This window comes from Phaenicophaeus curvirostris, chromosome 20, assembly GCF_032191515.1.
Source record: "Phaenicophaeus curvirostris isolate KB17595 chromosome 20, BPBGC_Pcur_1.0, whole genome shotgun sequence".
Taxonomy (NCBI): domain Eukaryota; kingdom Metazoa; phylum Chordata; class Aves; order Cuculiformes; family Cuculidae; genus Phaenicophaeus; species Phaenicophaeus curvirostris.
The window spans coordinates 1431619-1449910 of NC_091411.1; the positions used below are offsets into that span (position 1 = coordinate 1431619).

At 54.6% G+C, this 18292-nt stretch overlaps 1 protein-coding gene across 4 annotated transcripts; it reads right to left on the bottom strand.

The window, feature by feature from the left end:
- Positions 1-981: 981 nt before the first annotated feature.
- Positions 982-17932, bottom strand: LOC138729099 (ectonucleoside triphosphate diphosphohydrolase 8-like). Of its 4 annotated transcripts, none has more exons than XM_069872959.1 (10): positions 17812-17932; positions 8786-8922; positions 7738-7855; positions 7077-7227; positions 5752-5911; positions 4374-4607; positions 3097-3369; positions 2250-2360; positions 1477-1614; positions 982-1273 (listed from the first exon to the last, which is right to left on the bottom strand). In XM_069872959.1, exons 2-10 carry the CDS (start codon positions 8909-8911, stop codon positions 1091-1093), a joined length of 1494 nt encoding a protein of 497 aa, XP_069729060.1. In that variant the 5' UTR covers positions 8912-8922; positions 17812-17932; the 3' UTR covers positions 982-1090. The 4 variants fall into 4 exon arrangements, with proteins under 4 accessions (XP_069729060.1, XP_069729058.1, XP_069729059.1 ...); XM_069872957.1 differs by lacking the exon at positions 17812-17932 and adding an exon at positions 13612-13739; XM_069872958.1 differs by lacking the exon at positions 17812-17932 and adding an exon at positions 9493-9771.
- Between the last annotated feature and the right edge of the window lie 360 nt (positions 17933-18292).

Consider the following 18292-nt stretch of genomic DNA (forward strand, 5'->3'; position numbering starts at 1 on the left):
AATAAGGTGAATCATCCTCAGGGCAGGTGACAAATGAGCAGAACCAAAGGCAAAGGCGCGGTTGAAGGCAGGACCCACGTCACCCACGTGTGCAGGGTCAAGGCAGGACTCGCAGATTATTGGAGTCTCAGCCTGACACCAGTGGTGTCCACACCTTGTGCTGGTGGGACAAGGTTGTTTCCAGGAAGACACTCAGGAACATCAGTCTCTTTATCCCAGAAGAATCATAGAGTCATGGAATGGGTTGGGTCAGAAGGGACCTCAAAGCCCATCCTGTTCCAACCCCCTGCCATGAGCAGGGGCACTTCCTATTGGATCAGGTCACTCCAAGCCCCATCCAACCTGGCCTTGAATCCCTCCAGGGACGGGGCAGTCACCACTGCTCTGGGCAGCCTGGGCCAGGGCCTCCCCGCTCTCATTGTAAAGAATTTCTTCCCAATGTCTAATCTAAATCTTCCTCCTTCCAATTTAAATCCATTCGCCCTCATCCTATCACTACACAACCTTGTGAAAAGCCCCTCCCCAGCTTTCCTGCAGCCCCTTTCTGTACTGGAAGCTGCTCTAAGGTCTCCCCAGAGCCTTCTCTTCCCTAGCCTTAACAACCCCAACTCTCCCAGCCTGAAAAGGAAGACGAGATGACATGGATCCTCTGGGGAGGCATGGACCATGCTTCTGACTTTGGGTACCCAGTTTGTCTTGTGTCTCCAGGACCATCAGATATGGCCAAACAATGCACCCTCAGGAGAGCCAGCCGGAGCTCAGCAGAGCCTTGCATGCCCTCCTTCTGGCTGAGCCAGCAGGGACGTCAGGAGGCAGCAAGCATGGCTCGGTGGTCCGCGGTGCATAGACTGATCCCAGCAGGTCTCCACACAAGGGAGCTCCTCTGGAAACCTCACATAGTGCTTATCTGCATGTTGAGGCCAGTCGAGTAGGGGACCAGCCCTCTGTTCTTCAGAGCTGTAGGGGTTAACATGCTCGCTGAACCAGGCTCAGGATGCCAGTCCTGCTGGCAGAAGCACAGGGTATCACAGAGCAGACAGCCCTCCAGCCCCAATATGTTCTTGCTGTGCTCCAAAATGCAGCCAGGCTCCTACACCCACAACAGCAGGAGCAGGGCAGCAAGCCCCAAGGCAAGGGTGAGGATGATGAAGACAACAGCCGCAGCCCACAGGGAAGGCTCGTGTCCCTTCAGCTGCACCGGAGCCTCCGCCGGGATCATGTTGGTGAGGTTCAACATGTAGCCCAGCGTCCAGCCGACGTTGGCGCTCCCTGCCTGCCCAGAGAGAGAGGAGGAGGAATTAGTCCTGCAGGAAAGCCACAGCAACAGCGATGCAGGGCACACGTGGTGCCGTGCTGGGGTGTGGGGCAGGCAGGGCATTCCAGAGCAGGTCTCTTGAGACACAACTGAAGCTGGAAGCTGGCTCTTCTCCTTGGCGCTGCCTCTACTCCTGCCCACAGGCTGCGGTTGCTGCCTACCTTCATCTGGAAGAAGATGTTGTTCCAGCTGGTCTCATTGAACTTGTAGGCGTCAAGGAGGAGTGTGAGGATGTAGTTAGCGTTGGTGCAATATTTAGGCAGTCGCTCAGGATTCTCTTCAGGGTAGCTAGAAGACAGCTGGGAGCAATGTTTTTGGAGAGGAAGGGAAGTTATTTGCAGGCAATTTCCATGCAGGGATGATGCCCTGACTGGTGCACGAGGGGCAATGGCTCTGCAGCCACCAACATCCAGAAACAGACTCCTGGACCAGGCAGATATTTTGGACCTTGTCCACGGGGGAGGTTGAGGAGGATTTACATTCCACATGGAAACCGAGAGACCTATTGGAACTCTTCCTGCCCCAGGTTCTCCATCTCAGCCTCCTCATGCAAGGATGTCCTGCTCCCTGCCCCGTGGTGGTCTCAGCACTTCTCTTGGTCTCATCCTTCCCCATTTGCATCCTCCCCAGAGTGGTGCCAGCAGCTGGTTCCCCTCTCACTGTCCACTAGGGCTCCAGCCTCACCTCCATCCCCAGCTCCTGTGAGATTTTGCTGCCTTCACCTGCCCTGGCTGCCCCTTTCCCAATGTTGCCCACAAGGATGAGTGCAGGATGGTCCTGGCTCCCTCTCAGAGCTCAGGGGTGGCTCTGCTCTGTAGGGCACAGCTCAGCAACCAGCGAGCCTTGCCCTGGGGGAGTCCCCACTTCTCCTCCTCCACCCAGAACCCCTTTGCTTGCAAGGCTTCCCTACAGCCTCCCATGGGGAGAAACGTACATCTTCCCAGCTTCTTGTGCAGAAACTCTCGATGGTCTCCCTGACAGTGGCCAGCGGCTGCCCCTCAGTCAGGTTGAGAAACTTGAAGTTATAGTAGAATGCAGAGAAGGCCTGAAAGGCAAGAGGAAGAAATGGCATTGAGGTGGAAAAAACCCAAGCATCTGCCCCCGTCTGCCTCAAAGCAGGAGGTGGGGTTTGTCCCACCCTAAGGCATCACTGCCCATGACATAGAATCATAGAATGGCTTGGGCTAGAAGAGACCTCAAAGCCCATCCAGTCCCACGCCCTGCCATGGGCAGGGACACCTCCCACTGGATCAGGGGCTCCAAGCCCCATCCAGCCTGGCCTTGAACCCCTCCAGGGATGGGGCAGCCACCACTGCTCTGGGTAACCTGGGCCAGGGCCTCCCCACCCTCATCATGAAGAATTTCTTCCTCATGTCTAATCTAAATCTTTCCTCTTCCAATTTAAAGCCATTCCCCCTCATCCTGTCACTCCAGGCCCTTGTCAAAAGTCCCTCCTCAGATTCAGGTACTGGAAGCACCTCCCGGACCAGGAGGATGTCCCGGCAGCGGGGATGGGCTGGGGTGAAGATGCTGCAGCAGCATGGGGAATGCAGGCAGAGCCTGCCCAAAGGCTACTAGACAAGCTGCCTTCTTTTCATGGAAAACCTGGGGTTTGACTAAGTGCCTGTTTATTAAAATGGTCCAAATTCAAGAGCTGGCTGGAAAACCAGATGGCAGCAATTCCTGGTGTGCCCTGGAGGTGAGGAATTTGGGAGCTTTTTGCCCCTATTCTGCTACAGGGACACCACGGCAGGGAGGTGGGAAGATGGGATTTGCCTTACAATGAACTGCCCGCTGACAGGGGGCTGGTAGATGCCGTCGAAGGTGCAGTCCTGGCTCTGGCCACATGCTGAGAAATTGAACAGCTTCTTGATGGCAGCCAGGCACTCGCTAGCATTGCCCCTGCCCTCCAGGGTTACGTTCCTGTCACCAGTGTTCAGGTGTGTGTTGCTTTGGTTCGTGCAGGGGCTGGTGCAGAAGGAAGACAGCGAGACGGTTTCATTGTAGTCTTTTGGGTAGCAAGGGTGATTGACTCGTGAGCTGGAGGATGACTCCTGGGAACAGCAAAATCGCAGGCTGCTGCCTCCTCCAAACCCTCTTGGTGGGCAGGGTTCACCCAACACTCCCCCCAGAGCCAGTTGAACAGGCATCTCCCATCTCCTCAGCAAGGAAAGACCCTCCTGATGTTTAACCCTGGTCTTGTTGGCCACCTGCAGTCCCAGACCCTAGCTCAATACTGATTCTCACTCTGCTTTGTCTCACGCTCTCCCCATGGAGGCAGAGCAGTTTCAGGCAACCAGCAGGTCCCTTCGTTGGTGAGCAGGATCATGATTTTATGGGCAACAAAGTCCTCTCCACCCTGGCCCTAGCTCTGTCTATAGCTCCAGCCCCAGCCAGGGACACCACCTGGGACCTTCATGGACATGTAGCATGAGCAAGCCCTTCTGGCTCACCAAGGATGCTGCTAGCAGGGTGTAGCTCCATGAAGACCCTCTTCCCTTCCTAAAACTGGCCTGAGAAAGATCTCTGGTTCACTTTCCTCACATCCATGCAGTCACAAAGGAGTGAGGTTTGGGGGCAGCTACAGAGTCCCTATGCCAGCCTCCTCTTTGACCAACTAGGTTGGGTTGCTCACAGCCTTGTCCCATTAAGTTCTGAGTACCTGCAAGGACATCAGCTCCAAAGCACCTCTGGGCCTTATTCCAATATTTGGCCATTCTTATTGGGAAAAACATCTCCCCCACATCTGGCTGGAAACTCCCATGTTCCAGCTTGTGCCCACTGCCTCTTGTCCTGTTGCTTTGCACCTCTGAGAAAAGCCTGGTCCTACCTTTTCTACAGTGAGGCAGCTGTGTGCAACCAGAAGATCTCTCCCGAGCTGCCCCTGCCAGTACTTCCCATGCTCTTCTCAAAATCTGCCAAAAAGTGCTCCAAGGAACCTGTACCTGCTCTCAGTCCCTGCTGATGCCTCTCTGGAGGAGCACTGCCTGTTCTTATTTTATGCATTAACAAGACTGGTTGGTATCATGAGTCCAATTTCCCCCAAGTCCTCTCTCACCGCAATCAATTGCTTCGCCAGTCGCTTCAGCATCTCATTTTGCCCGTAGCAGAGGTAGCTGTGGGTGTAGATGTCGTAGTTATACCCATACAGCATGAACCTGGAGGCTTCGTTCCAGTTTATCCCTGAACCTTCAGGCATAAAGCTGATTTGAGTGGATGCTCCTCCAAGATCCAGCGCCCCAAAAATGTTGGCCGCCTCTGGGTGAAGCCAGGTGTGTGCTTTGGGGGAGTACTGCCAGGGCAAGACAGGAGAGGGAGAGGAGTTCATAGAATCATAGAATCATAGAATAATAGAATCACCAGGTTGGAAGAGACCCACCAGATCATCGAGTCCAACCATTCCTATCAAGCACTAAACCATGTCCCTCAGCACCTCATCCACCCGTCCCTTAAACCCCTCCAGGGAAGGGGACTCAACCACCTCCCTGAGCTGTACGTGGCTGGGCTTACTTGCCTTGAGCAGAATTCTCATCCTGTTGAAGTCAGTAGGGTTTTGTTATCAAATTCAATGGTTATTCAAGTCAATCATTTCCATACGCGAGGCCCCGCTGCCTCCCCTGCCCAACCAGCCTGGCTGTTCATCAGAGCCAAAAAAACCCCAAGGACTGGACTGTCAAGATGTGCCAACTCGCTGTGGGCTCTCGTGGCTCAGTCACCGATCCCCGGAGCAAAGTGCTGGTGGAGACCTGGCTTGGAGGTGCTGCCTTTCCAGGAGAGCAGGTGGCAGAGGTGCTGGTGGGAGGGGAAGGACAGAACCCCCCCAGCAGCCTGCACAGGAGCCCAACAGTGCCAGCAGTGGTGGGATAGAGCAGGGCAGGAAAGAGATATGGTTCAAGCCTCCTTCAGACTGGGACATTAAACCAAAACTGGGGCCTCCCAGCACCACACAATGATGGACCTTCTCAAAGTAGTGAGACAAAGCCCAGCAGGAGCCAATGGTCCCCAGTGGGCAGCACAGCCAGCCTTGTTGTCCCAAGAGACCCTGTTCCACATGGTCTCTTAACAGAGACACCCCCATTCCTGACTTTTCCCTCCTCTTTTACTGCAGGCACGTTCAGATTGGACATTAGGGAAAGGTTCTTTGCCTGGAGACTAGTGGAGCACTGGAACAGCTCCCAGGGCGACAATCACGGTGCCAAGCCTGACAATGTTCCAGCAGCATTTAGCCAGTACCCTCAGCCCCACAGGGTGAATGTCGGGGTGTCCTGTTCAGGGACAGGAATTGGACTCAATCCTTGTGGGTCCCTTCCAGCTCAGGGCATCCTAGGAGTCTATGATCCCCAGAAGCCGTTACCTTTCCTTCTGCTCTAAGCAAGCTTAAGAAAAATCAGAACTGCATTAGCCAACAGGAGCCAGGTGTCTCCCCCTTCTCCCACCTTGGTGAAGGACTCCAGCAGGTAGTTGATGGTGATCCAGCCGTAAGCCCCCTCCTCTTCTCCCGTAAGGATTCGAGCCCCTTTGAAAGCCACAGGGTAATCTCGCATGGTTTTAGCAACTTCAGCCAGGACTTGGTCTGCCGCTGAGCTGTTCTGCTCCCTAAGAAGGACTCAAAGGTCAGGACACACACCGAGCTACATCCACACTACAGGAGAAACACCAGGAGCCAGTATGATTTTTTTCCCATACGCCAGGGTTTTGCAGCAAGTAGTTTGTTTGAATTGGTGTTTCCTGCTACATCACTTGTCAAAGCTGCTCGTATCGCTGAAATCCCAGCTGCCTGGGCTTGGCATCCAAATCCAGGAGCAGCAGCAACCTCCTTCCTCCAGTGCAGCTTGATCCCAGCCACACAGAGGTTTGCCAGGCCCCCTTTCCCTACCTGAGTATCTTCAGAGCGCTGGAGGCCAGTGGGGAGTGTGCTGCAACCCCGGGTTTGAAGATCACCCACCAACTGCTCCAAAGCCAGGCTCGGCTGCAGAGCTGGAGTGGGTCTTTTGGGAAGGTGCCAGCCTGGTGTCAGGGCTCAGTGTGGGGGCTGCTGGCATGTTCCCTGGCACCTTCCCAGAGAAAGGGTCTGACTGCCAGGGCACAGAAATCATGTTAGATATCTGCAACCATAAAACCAAACAGCATGAAATGAAAGTTGATGCTTGAAGGGAATTTTCACGGGCTGGTGAAAGGGAGGGGCAGGTCCTGCAGCATCCCATCGCTTCCTACCTCTGCCCTGCTCCCTAGCCAGCACCCACCCATCTTGGCAGAGGGCACATGTCCTGGTGATATCTCAGCTCTCTTGTGTTTAAGGAATGTTGAAGAGCAAATGAAGGGCTCTGAGAAGCATTTCTTGCTTGGAACTGGGCACACAGCACCATCCTGGGATGTAGGGTCCCAGGATGCCACCAGCTCTAAGCTGCTTCTCTGCCTCAAGTTCAATCACTTAGGACAGCACAAACACTTGTATGTCATAGAATCATAGAATCATGGAATCACCAGGTTGGAAAAGACCCACAGGGTCATTGAGTCCAACCACGCCCATCAATCACTAAACCATGTCCCTCAGCACCTCATCCACCCGTCCTTCAAACCCCTCCAGGGAAGGTGACTCAACCACCTCCCTGGGCATCCTGGGCTGCCCTCTCCCCACTCCCTTGGTCGCTTTCTCAGGGCCACATCAGAGCTGTGAGGTCCTGGCATCCTGGACCCGCGCAGGACACTGTGTCCTGGAGCTTGGCCGCTGCTCCGTCCAACCCGTGCCCCACAACAATACCTCAGCAGCCTCATGCCTGCCGTTGCTCCAAGATAAGCTGGGACATCCCTCTGTTTTGCAGCAGGAATGACCTTCAGGGCTTTATCCAGGCACTCTCTTAGGGAATCACCAGCTTTTGGAGGATCATTGGCATAGCTCGATATGCCTTGCCCTGGAAAAGAGTCAGGCTGGAACAAGCTAATGGGAATGGCTGGGGACAGGGATATGGGAGCATGTGGACATGGGGCATCATCTCTGAGTAACGAAGGGGTCTTTGCCAGGATCCCTTGGTCCCCAAGGCCTATTCAAGCCATGCTTATTTTCCTCTCCTATGGCTTTCCCACATCTCCCATGCTTTCAGCACTATCCCCAGCTCCATGGATGAAGCCTTCTCCAGCCAGGATGGTGGCATAGGCAGCTGGGGACAGTGTAAGGTGGAAAATCTAGAGCTCCACCAAGGTGCTTCAGTCCTACCAAGGGTCTGGGCACTACATGGTGCTAAGAGCCCTTCAACAATAGAGCCAACGGGGGGTCAGGAGCCACCCTTTCTGCAACCTGGGCTCCCACCACACCAACAGTGACAGCCTGACGGGCAGAGGCCAAAGAGAGGGAGGGCCAGGTCGTCCCACCCACCACACGAACACACAGGGCAGCACTGAGCCCACGGCAGGGGGATACTGACCCTGGACATCACAGCACAAGGTCTGGCTGACCACTCCGGTGTCGTTCTCTTTATCTGAATCCCATTCGTAGACAAACAGAGAGGTGTGGGACGAGCCTGCGTCAAATACCATTCCATACTGGAAGGACAAACCAAGACATCATGCTGTTGGGAGGAGCAGCAGCCTGCTCCTGGCCCCACCATGGCCCTTTCACGGTTGTGGGGTCAGAAGATGTCCCCAAAACCATCTCCCTAAGGCACATCCTCCTGCTCTGTGGCAGAGCAGAGCGATGACCGTACATGGCCTCAGCACGGGCATTTCTCACAGCAGCTGAAGAGCTTTTTCCCTCCCTCTCCTGAGGTCTGTCCAGCAATGCCAGCTCACACAAACATTTTCTTGGTTGTTTCCTCATGCTTTTTTATTTTCTTCCTCGGTTACACACCTTTTGTGTCTACCTTTTGTGCCCCACCTTGGGGCCAGCAACTCCCCCATCTCCAGTGCTCACTGCTACCCTCACGGCTGCACCCAGTCTGGGCAGTCCCAGAGCACCCAGCCGTGCGCCTCTCCCCTGGAAAGCCCTCCACCTCACCCTGAACCCACATCAACCCTCTTCCAGCAACCAGGGTGAGATGCCGAGCTGTAGGGAGGGACAGGGAGGAGCTGTGTCGGCTCATGTCATCGTGTGAGCGGGCTGGGACCAGGCTGGTGGGAGCTGGCAGGAACAAAGACCATGTGGAGTTGTATCACCCTGCGGTGCCGTGTCCCGTGAGGGCAGAGGGAGTGGGGCAGGGCTTTGCCCTACCCATCTACCCCAAGGTAATCTCCTTGGAACGCATCAAACACATGAGGATTCCCTTTCAGAGGAGGATTCCCTCCCTGGCTTCACAGTGGCCAGGCTTTATTTCCTCTGCCTGCATCTTGAGATGGGAAGAAAACACCCACCCAGCTACCACAATCCTCCTGATCGCCCTCTACCTCCTAACCCATACGATAAGCTCTTGTCTCTGAGCACCTGCCCAAGGAGACTGGACTTTGCAGTGTTGCTCAGGGACCCTCTTCTGGGCTCACCTTGACTGTGGGTGGCAGGGTGACATCTTCAATCCTCACCAGGCTGAGAACAAGGGCAATGATGGAGAGTGCAACCAGTGCCCCGACAATGGCAGCGGTGAAGTGCTTCTTGTTAGCGAACATCATGGTGAAGGCTCCTGCAAACACAAACACAGGAGAAAGGTGATGGGACGTGGCCAGCTGAGAACAACACCTGAGAGTGAGAGCTGCAAGGAGATCAGATCTGAAAGCTGTCCCCAGGCTGACACTATCTCAAGCTGCGTAACTTGGAAATCCTGATGGATCTTTCCGTGGGAAAGCATTCTTAGGATAAAATAAGGGAGCTGGAGTAAAGAAGGGTTGTTTGCCCAGAAGCCTGGCACAGCCGTGATGGGATCATAACAGTCCTCCAGGTCCTGCTCCCACTCCCGCTCCGCTCACCACTGCCATGAAGGATCAGGTCCAGAAGAAGCAAAAGAAACACTGCCCCAAACAGAGGAGGGCACGGGACATTGCAGACACCCTTGCTGGGAGTGCCTGCAGAAGGAGAAGGTGGGTTTATTTTACAAGAGGTACGTAAGGTCAGCTCACCTGCCAGCAAACCCAGCCCCGTGCCCCCACCAGCACCCAGACACGTCCTAGGTGGGACCGCTTGTGAGTTCTTGCAGTGGCTCTGGGTTCCTCCGCTGCTGGCAGCACCCCCAGCTTGGAACTGGACTTGGACTTGCCTTTTATATCCTTTGGAAGTGGATACTGCTTGAAAATCTTCACCCCATTATTTTATTTCAGATGTCATCAGCTTTAGGCAGAAGTCTTGAAACTCTCTTCCCTTGTTTGTCTTACAGGTGTATTTATGGCTCTGGTCTGCATATTCCGGACACCTTATCTTCCTCCAATTAGTTCCTCCTCCTCATGTGAATGAAATCACACATAGGAGCCCTCCAGCAATTAGCACACACCTCTCCTTTTAACCCTTGTCTCCCTGCTTCTTTGTACACACACACACATACACATACACACACACATTTTTGTTCTCTGTCTGCTCTCACCACTCTTCCTATTCCCATTATGAGCCTCCACAAGGGCTGTAAGATGTGGAAGTGATATTTCCAGTTTCCAGTGCCCCGAATCGCTTACAGAGTGCCTTGATAATAAATTTTATCACAATGAGAAGGGAAATTAATCAGAGGAGGATGGCCCTGCCAAGGGGTGTCTGCCGCACTTGCTGAGCTTTGCCAGGGAGACATGAGAAGCCAAGAGGACCAAGACTTCTTCTTGTCTGCAGTCCCTGCCTCCTTGTGTGTGACACAGCTTCGAGCTCTGCTGGGGTAGGGATCCCTGCAGACACAGGGACCCAAGGAGAGCTGGGATGGTGAGGAAGGCTCATGTCCTCTCCGGCAGCCTCCCACTGCTCCAGGCTCACGTTGGAGGTTCTGGGTGCGGGGTGGGTGTTGCAGCCCCAGCCCCCCTACCCGGGCACGGGGAGGGCAGGTGGACACAGAGTGTTCTTGCTGGGCAATAGGGCAAAGCTGCTTCCTGCTGATTCAGCTCCCTGATAAGAGGCTGCCAGGGCTATCACAACCTTGATCTTGATGAAAAGATTCAGTTCCCAGCTGCCTTATCTCAGCTCAGTCAAACACTGCAGTGCCAGAAGGGAAATAGGTGCTGGGGAGCCCTCGTTGCCTATGACCTTTCCAGCACAGCTTTTCCTGTGGTGGGAGGGTTGGTGGTTTCAGAGGTCCCAGTGTGGGCACTGAACGTACTGCCCTGTGAACCCAAGGGAGCAGCATCGCCCGGGGTCTCTCTGGCTCTGGTCACTGAGCTGTGCCACACGCTGCTGCCGGCCAGCCGGGGCTCACACCTCAACCCAGTCCCTCTTCTCACAACAATCCCCTTTGCAGCAGCTCATGTGTGGGTGGGATGGATACCTGGAGGCCACAGAGTGCCACCACTCCCACATTCCACTTCCGCAAAACACATAACCTTTGGACTCGCATGGCTTCGCTGGAGGGGAGTGAATACTGTGAATCCTGGGGTCAGTTTTGGGCCCCTCACCACAAGAAGGATGTTGAGGCTCTGGAGAGAGTCCAGAGAAGAGCAACGAAGCTGGTGAGGGGGCTGGAGAACAGGCCTTATGAGGAACGGCTGAGAGAGCTGGGGGTGTTTAGCCTGGAGAAGAGGAGGCTGAGGGGAGACCTCATTGCTCTCTCCAACTACCTGAAAGGAGGTTGTGGAGAGGAGGGAGCTGGGCTCTTCTCCCAAGTGACAGTGGACAGGACAAGAGGGAATGGCCTCAAGCTCCACCAGGGGAGGTTCAGGCTGGATATTAGGAAAAATATTTTCATAGAAAAGGTCCTTGGGCAGTGGCAGAGGCTGCCCAGGGAGGGTGTTGAGTCACCTTCCCTGGAGGTGTTTAAGGGATGGGTGGACGAGATGCTGAGGGACATGGTTTAGTGATTGGTGGGAATGGTTGGACTCAAGGATCCAGTGGGTCTCTTCCAACCTGGTGATTCTATGATTCTGTGATTCTATGAACGAGTGTCCACTGCCTTCCCAGGTCTGGAAATCCCCCGCCGATGGCACAGTGGCTTTCAGGGCTGCCCTGAGCCAGGGGGACTTGTCCCCACACAGAGGTCCCCACACTGACCAGCCCTGGGCGCTCCTGGACAAATGATGCCTGTGTGCACCCAGAGCCGACCAAACCCTCTGGCTCCTGTTCCAAATCCAGGCTGAGCAACCCTACATTTTATTTTTTCTGATCCTTCTGCAGTAAATAAATAGTTCCAGAATTTTTGTGATAATATCTTAATTGCCTCTCAGCCAGAGGGACAGGTAATGATTTCCCAGCTGGGAGGGAGCTGTGATCTCCCTCAGCCTGTGGTGACTCCATCCACTCATTCCAAGCAGCAGGACTGTCTGCGCTGCTGTTTCTGTCTCTGTTTACAGGAATTTGGGTCTCTTTTCTAAGCTCGGTCCTTTGGCAAACCTGCTGCCACCAGTTTGGGGCAAGCTCAGCCAGGAAGAGCCCTGGTCCATGTGAGCACAAGGGCAGTGAAGGACAGATGGAGCTGGTGCAGCAGCGACTGGTCGTGATGCACAGCAGGGGCTCCTAGTGTACCGAAAGATGGGATGGATGGGAGAATCCCAGGTCTGCATCCAGCCTGGAACTTGTCCCAGCAGGGAATTGGGGTGCAGCTGGGGCTACCACACAAGCTTTGCAATGCTTCAGTACTTCCAGGTCCTGAGAGCAATGGGTGAGGTGCTCATGAACATGGTGAGCAGGACAAGGCGCTCAGGCAGGTGGGGCCATGTGTCCCCACACGTCCCCATCCATGGTCTGTGGCCCCACTTTAGGGATCCAGTCCCTCAAGGAGCTGTGTTCATGACAAAGAGCCCTCGTGCTCTGGAGCTGCAGGAGCACTCAGCCACGCATTTTGCATGGATCTTGTCCTAGCAAGGATGCAGGACCAGACTCAGCCTTGCTCTTGAGACAGACACAGCCCCAGAGGGTTGGAGGTTGGGGCAGAGCTGGTGAGGGTGACACCACGGAGCAGAGCACGGGCAACTGTACTCGGCCGTGCTTTGGTCCCTGTGAAAGCTGTGTTTGTGGTGTTCTGGTTCCTTTTAACTTGGGCTGATATGTCCATCCCCTGCACAGCAGCCGCACATCTCACAGCCGTGAGTGAGACCAGGAGACATCCCCCGTCCACCAGAGCCCTTCACCTGCCTCCTGGGGTCCTGAGTGTCCACCTCCCTCTTGGGAGGAAATGTGGATGTGCAAAATTGGGAGGAAACATGGATGTGAAAAAGCAGGAGAACCAGTTTCACCAGCACTTCTCTTGAGCAAACAGGCTGGGTGCCGAGGGCCTGGCAGGGCTCGGGGCAGAGCTTCGGGATGGGGCTGTGCTCATGCTGAGGGCATGTGGCACCGCTGGGTCTGGGCAAGTGGCTCAACTAAACTCTGGTTGCAAGGGAGCTCCTGCACCTTCTGTAGCTCTCTCCCTCCCTCGGAGCTGCAGGGCTCTGAGCTGCCCTGACTGAGAGGGACTAGCAACCCCCTTCTCCCAGAAGGCTCTTTCCTAGGACCCATCTGCCATCCTACAGCCACCACAGGCTGGGCTGCTGGACAAAAGCAGGGCTGGGAGCGAGGACAGACACTTTGCTGGGAGAGGGGATCTTTAGCACACCTGCAGTAACAGCAGCAAGCTCAGAGCAAGTGGCCGATGCACTCATGCTCCCCAGCTTGAGACCTTGGAATCTTTAGCAAGACCCGTGAGATCGTAAGAAAGGAATGTGTAAGACTAACACGCAAAGAAGGAAAACATGAAGATAAGGGGCATGTCTGTAGCAAGTAGTTTTTGCACTTTATCACTGTAGTCGTGGGATCTTTAGAAGTAGAAATTCACTGGGGTAGCTGCTAGCTAGGTAGAGAAACACTGTATAAGGCTTCGCCTCTACACAATAAAGTGATTCCATTCCGACCTTGATGGGGACCGTGCCTTAATCGCTACAGTTGATATATTTTAGAAAGGGTTCAGTTAACAAATGTGATAAAAGGTAATGCTTCTCCTATACACGCTGGATATTCCTGAGCCAAGTCACAGTGAATGGCTTAAAGATTTTATTGGCAGAATCCTCCCAGCCAAACCCTTAGAGAGACAGAAAGATGATGCTGGGAGGAAACATGGTGAGTCAGGGGATGTAGAGCCCATGAGACCCCATGGGACCAGGTGAAAGGCTTGCTGGAGACCTGCCTGGTCCTCCCAGCACACGGCATTGCACACAGCCCCTATCACACCCATGCCAGCTCCCACAGAGGCCCCTTGATTAACTAATTAGATAATTACCTTCTTCTTCTGAACCAGCTGAGCAGCAGCCCCTTCTCCTTCCACCTTGGCACTCCAGGAGGGAGAAGGCTCTTTCCCCTCTTGCCCACACCTGCTCCATGTGCGGTGCCTGCACCTCTCCCAGGCGATGCTGCCCAGGCTCTGTGCCACCTCCAGTGCAGCCCTCAATTTTCTTCAGAAGATCCCACCCAAAGGGGTGTCTGATAAAATGTGGGTTGGGTTGCAGGGCGACGCGGTGCCCGAGCGTGGAGCATGGCAGGACCTGGAAGGGCCCTGGGGTGTCTGGCCTGCAGGAGCAGCCACTCTCACGTGGCTCCCCAGGGTGCTGGCGAGCCCCAGCCCTGTTTGCCTTCAGGGATGTGCTCTGCTGAGAGCTAAATATTCTATTTTCTCATAACTGAAAAGGTGACCTAAACATCTCATTCTCCTGACTGCAGGTGGACAGATCTGCTATGGATAAGGATGGCTACAGCACACACACACCCCTGTTTGATCTGCTTTTCACATGTATTTCTTCGTCTGTGGCCCTTGAAGTGACTCTGCGACGCAGAAGGAAGTTGCCAGGCTGGTGAGGAGATGGCAGGGTTTGAGCCTGGCCACTGCCGCCCGTCACCGAGATGAGTGGTCTCTGTGAGATGAGGTCATCTCCACTGCTAACATCTTCTTTGCACCTTCCGAAAGGAAAACACCCTGACTCAGAGCTGAAAGGGAGCCTCATTTCCCTGTTGTTTAATTTCTGCCCCAGCCCTGGCCATGGGAGCTGCAGGCAGTGGCTCAGTGCAGGTCCCATGTGTTTGGGGGAGATGCACTGCTTGCTCCTGCCTCCCGTTCCCCTTCCAGACTCATGTAGGCTCTTGCTGCAACTCATCCCAGCAGCGATCAGCTCCAGCCCTCCCTCCCAGTCCAATTCCAGCAAGACTGGTGGAGTTGGAGCCATTTAAAGCTGCCTTTGGGATGCCCAGGCCTGCTGTTCCTAGCTGGCAAACAGCACACCAGCCTTTTCCTCCTCCCTACTGTTTTTTCCCAGTGTGTATCACTATTAAACACATCCCAGTTTCCCTGCCTGTGACTCTCCTTGTGGCCCCTCTGGCTGTGGGAGGGCTCCCTCAAGCTGCCAGCCTGGTTTGGACAAGGACAGCGAGTACCATGATGGAGCCAGCTCCTCTGCCACAGCAGTGGGTGAGCTGTGGCCAGCCAGACAGCCCATATATCCCCACCTTGCGCCACTGGCATTCTGCAACACCTCTTTCTCCTCCAAGTCTCAGCTAAGCTTCTGAGAAATTGCTCCAGGGAGGTCACCACTGCCACAACCTCCTTCTCTTCAGTCTTTCCACCTCCTTGTCCCCCTCCATCCCGGCAACTCCTCTCTGGGCTTGCTCCACGCTTCTCATCACATCTTGGACTTGTTCAGCCTGGAGAAGAGAAGGCTCTGGGGAGACCTTAGAGCAGCTTCCAGTACAGAAAGGGGCTCCAGGAAAGCTGGGGAGGGGCTTTTGATCAGGGAGGTGGAAAAATTTTCAGCTGAAAGAGGGGAGATTGAGATGAGATCTTACGAAGAAATGTTTTGCTGTGAGGGTGGGGAGGCCCTGGCCCAGGTAGCCCAGAGCAGTGGTGGCTGCCCCATCCCTGGAGGTGTTCAAGACCAGGTTGGATGGGGCTTGGAGCCCCTGATCCGGTGGGAGGTGTCCCTGCCCATGGCAGGGGGTGCAACTGGATGGGTTGTGAGGTCCCTTCCAACCCAAACCATTCTATAATTCTATGATGTTTCCAAGAGCTGTGACTCAAAATTAACCGGAGCTTTCAATTACAGCCTTGCTGACTCTCTAAATTATCCTGTAAAAGCTATAGATGAAGTCCTGGGAACACCAACCCAGAAACCATGCTCTTCAGGTGATACTTGCTTTTGCACACATTGGCCATTTAACCAGGGACACCCCAAAAGCAACAATGGATCCCACCTACCCAGCCCAGACTCTCTGAACATATAACTCTTCCTATAGGTCCATGCTACTTGAGGGTAACCCTTCCATGATACCTTGTGTACCCTTTCTCTCCTCTCCAGAGTGGCTGCCCCCAATAAGAAGGCTGTCAGTTTGGGGTAGTGCCATTTCTTGACAAATCTGGATGAAACTCTACTTACTTCTTCAGTTTCTAGGTGCTCTCCGGTAACTTTTTGGCTGCTTGTCTCTGCGTTTCCCCCATCTGGAAGCTGAGCTAAGAAGGCTGCAGTTTGCCATTGTTTACACGCAAATTAGATATGGGAGCTTATCCAAATAAAACCAAATCCAAAGCTAAATTATGTTGATTCAGAAAGATTTGGGAAGCTGGACTGCAGGCAGGTCCTCCATGTGGAGGCAGCACCGGGTAGGGGCGTCCCACAGCTTCTGTCCCTCCAGGCAGGGCTAAGCAGCTGTTCTTGGCAGGGCTGCCAGGTTCCTCTAATTTTCCCAGCAGGACTGACCTGGCACAGGCAACCGAGCCTTTTATCTTGGTCAAGGGAATTAGTTTGTGTGTGAGATAACCAAACCACAGTGCTACCACACCCCAGACTGGGATTCGGTGTCGGCACTCGCCACATGAAGCTGGGGAAGGCAGGTGGGGAAAGTCACCAGGGGTCCTGCTCCGCTGCAAATGTTGCTTTTGACACCCTAAACCACCAACCAGGCTCTCCCAGGATGCAAGGCTGCACCAGCTTTGGTGAGCTAGGTGGGATTAGCATTCCCATTGCTGTTTGGGAGCCATAAATAAAACAACAAGAAAAGCAGCAAGGTTCTGAGAGCTCTGGGGGATGCGAGAACCTCACCAGCAATACATGTGGTTGATGTGGTCAGCGTGGTGGTCTGGATAGACACAGGTGAGGAGACTTCTCCCTTTACGTGCTGTTTGTGAAGCCAGGTGCCAAGTTTGGGGTGCCAGGATGCTGCTGAGCCACATCAGAGCAGCTCACAGCCACAGCCTCCAGCTCAGCCCCGCGTTCGGCCTCACCCACTGCCCAGGCTGAGGCCACCCCTCTCTCCAGCAGCCCCAGCAGCCCCCACGCACTGGGGGCAGCCACGAGGAGCAGGGACCCCACTGCAGACAGGGTTAGAGGTCTTGCACCACAAAATACTTTGTAAAGCTTTGGAGTGATCCTGGCATCAGAGCCAGCACGGAGGAGGCTCGCAGGGAGCAGTGACTTGAAAAGCCAATTTAGTGATAAAAATCTACCTTTCCCATGCATGAATCAGGCCATTTCCTAAAGGATATGCTGGGGTAAGACTTGGCTGGGGAGTTAGTGTTTTGGCTGTGAACGCTTTCAGCATGTGAAAGGTATGAAAGATAAAAGAAAAAACAAGGCGTGGGCAGCCTTGGCCCCTGGCGTGGCTGGAGACCTGCCCACAGCCAGCAGCTTCCTGCTGGTCACTGAGTGACCAAGGAACGCTGTAAGAGCCAATATAGTGAATGCAAGACAAATTCTGGGGTCATGAAACTCAAGAACTATCCAGGACGTCATGCAGGTCCCAATCCTGACACCTATGTGTTGTCTTTAAGTCTTCCACGAATGAAACACCAAAGTGAATCTTTCCAATCTCGGTGACTTTATCGCACACCCGCCTGGGTCCGTGGGTACCGGCACAGGGCAGCCAGAGCGCTCCCAGAGCGTGTCCCCAGGGCCAGACCTCAGGGCTGGGAGTGAGCCGGGAAATTCCCGTAACGCAGGCTTTTAGCCAAGGAGGAGCAGTTGGGTTTGGGAACTTACTGCCACAGCAACAAAAACAATCCCAGAGGGGAGATTTGTAGTTTTACCAGAGCACATTCCAGAGCGTGAAGGAGTTGGCCCAAGGCTTGAGGAACCAAGGGAAGTTGGAAGCCAGGGAGTGAAGTGACCCCATGGCTTGCACCAGGCAGGGAACGTGTATCAACTGGTGGAGGGTGCAGCCGGGTGGATGCTTCCAGAAGGGTGGGAGCAGCTTTTGCAGCTGGTCCACGTTGCCTGGCCGCAGCATCGCACTCCCAGGCATGAAGGGCAAGGCCCTGGGCAATTTTGGTGCGGGACTTGATGGCCCCGGGCATGGTGGGTGACTTCTCTGCAAAAGGAGTGAGTCCTGGGAAGGGATGTGGGTAGTCCTGCCTGCCAGGCTATCCCCAGCAGCCCTCCCACACTCCCAAGTGCCACAGGCCACCCCTGCATCCCCAATGTCAGCAGAGCGCTTGCCTTACCTCAAGGAGCAGGGCAGGAAAACACCAGCTGCTGGCTCTTCCCCAGGGCAGCCACAAAGTGCTGGAAAAGCTGCTCACAGGAGAGCTCAGTGGCACGGGGGCGGATGTGGCACCGTCCCCCCACGTCAAGCAACACACCCTGGTGACATGGCTCTTGGCTAGGTTGGGGATGACCATCCCAGGCCAGCCCTGCTGGGACTCAGCAGCAGGAAATAATCTCATCCCACTGCAAAGTGTTCCAGCCAGGCGGAAGGATGTGTTCATTTGTTTGATCTTTCTTTTTTTGGTTTGCCCCCTCTTTGGTTTAATTGGCTGGGTGGTTGGGGAGGTGTGGGAGAGTCCACAGGCACCAATCAGTCCCCAGGGCAACTCCGTGAGTGTCCTCTCCTGACTCAGAGGCTTTGCTGCTCCTCCTGTTCCTCTCCACCTTCACCAACCACGTCCCTCACCCTCTGTGACTCCGGTTCTTCTGGCTGTGCCC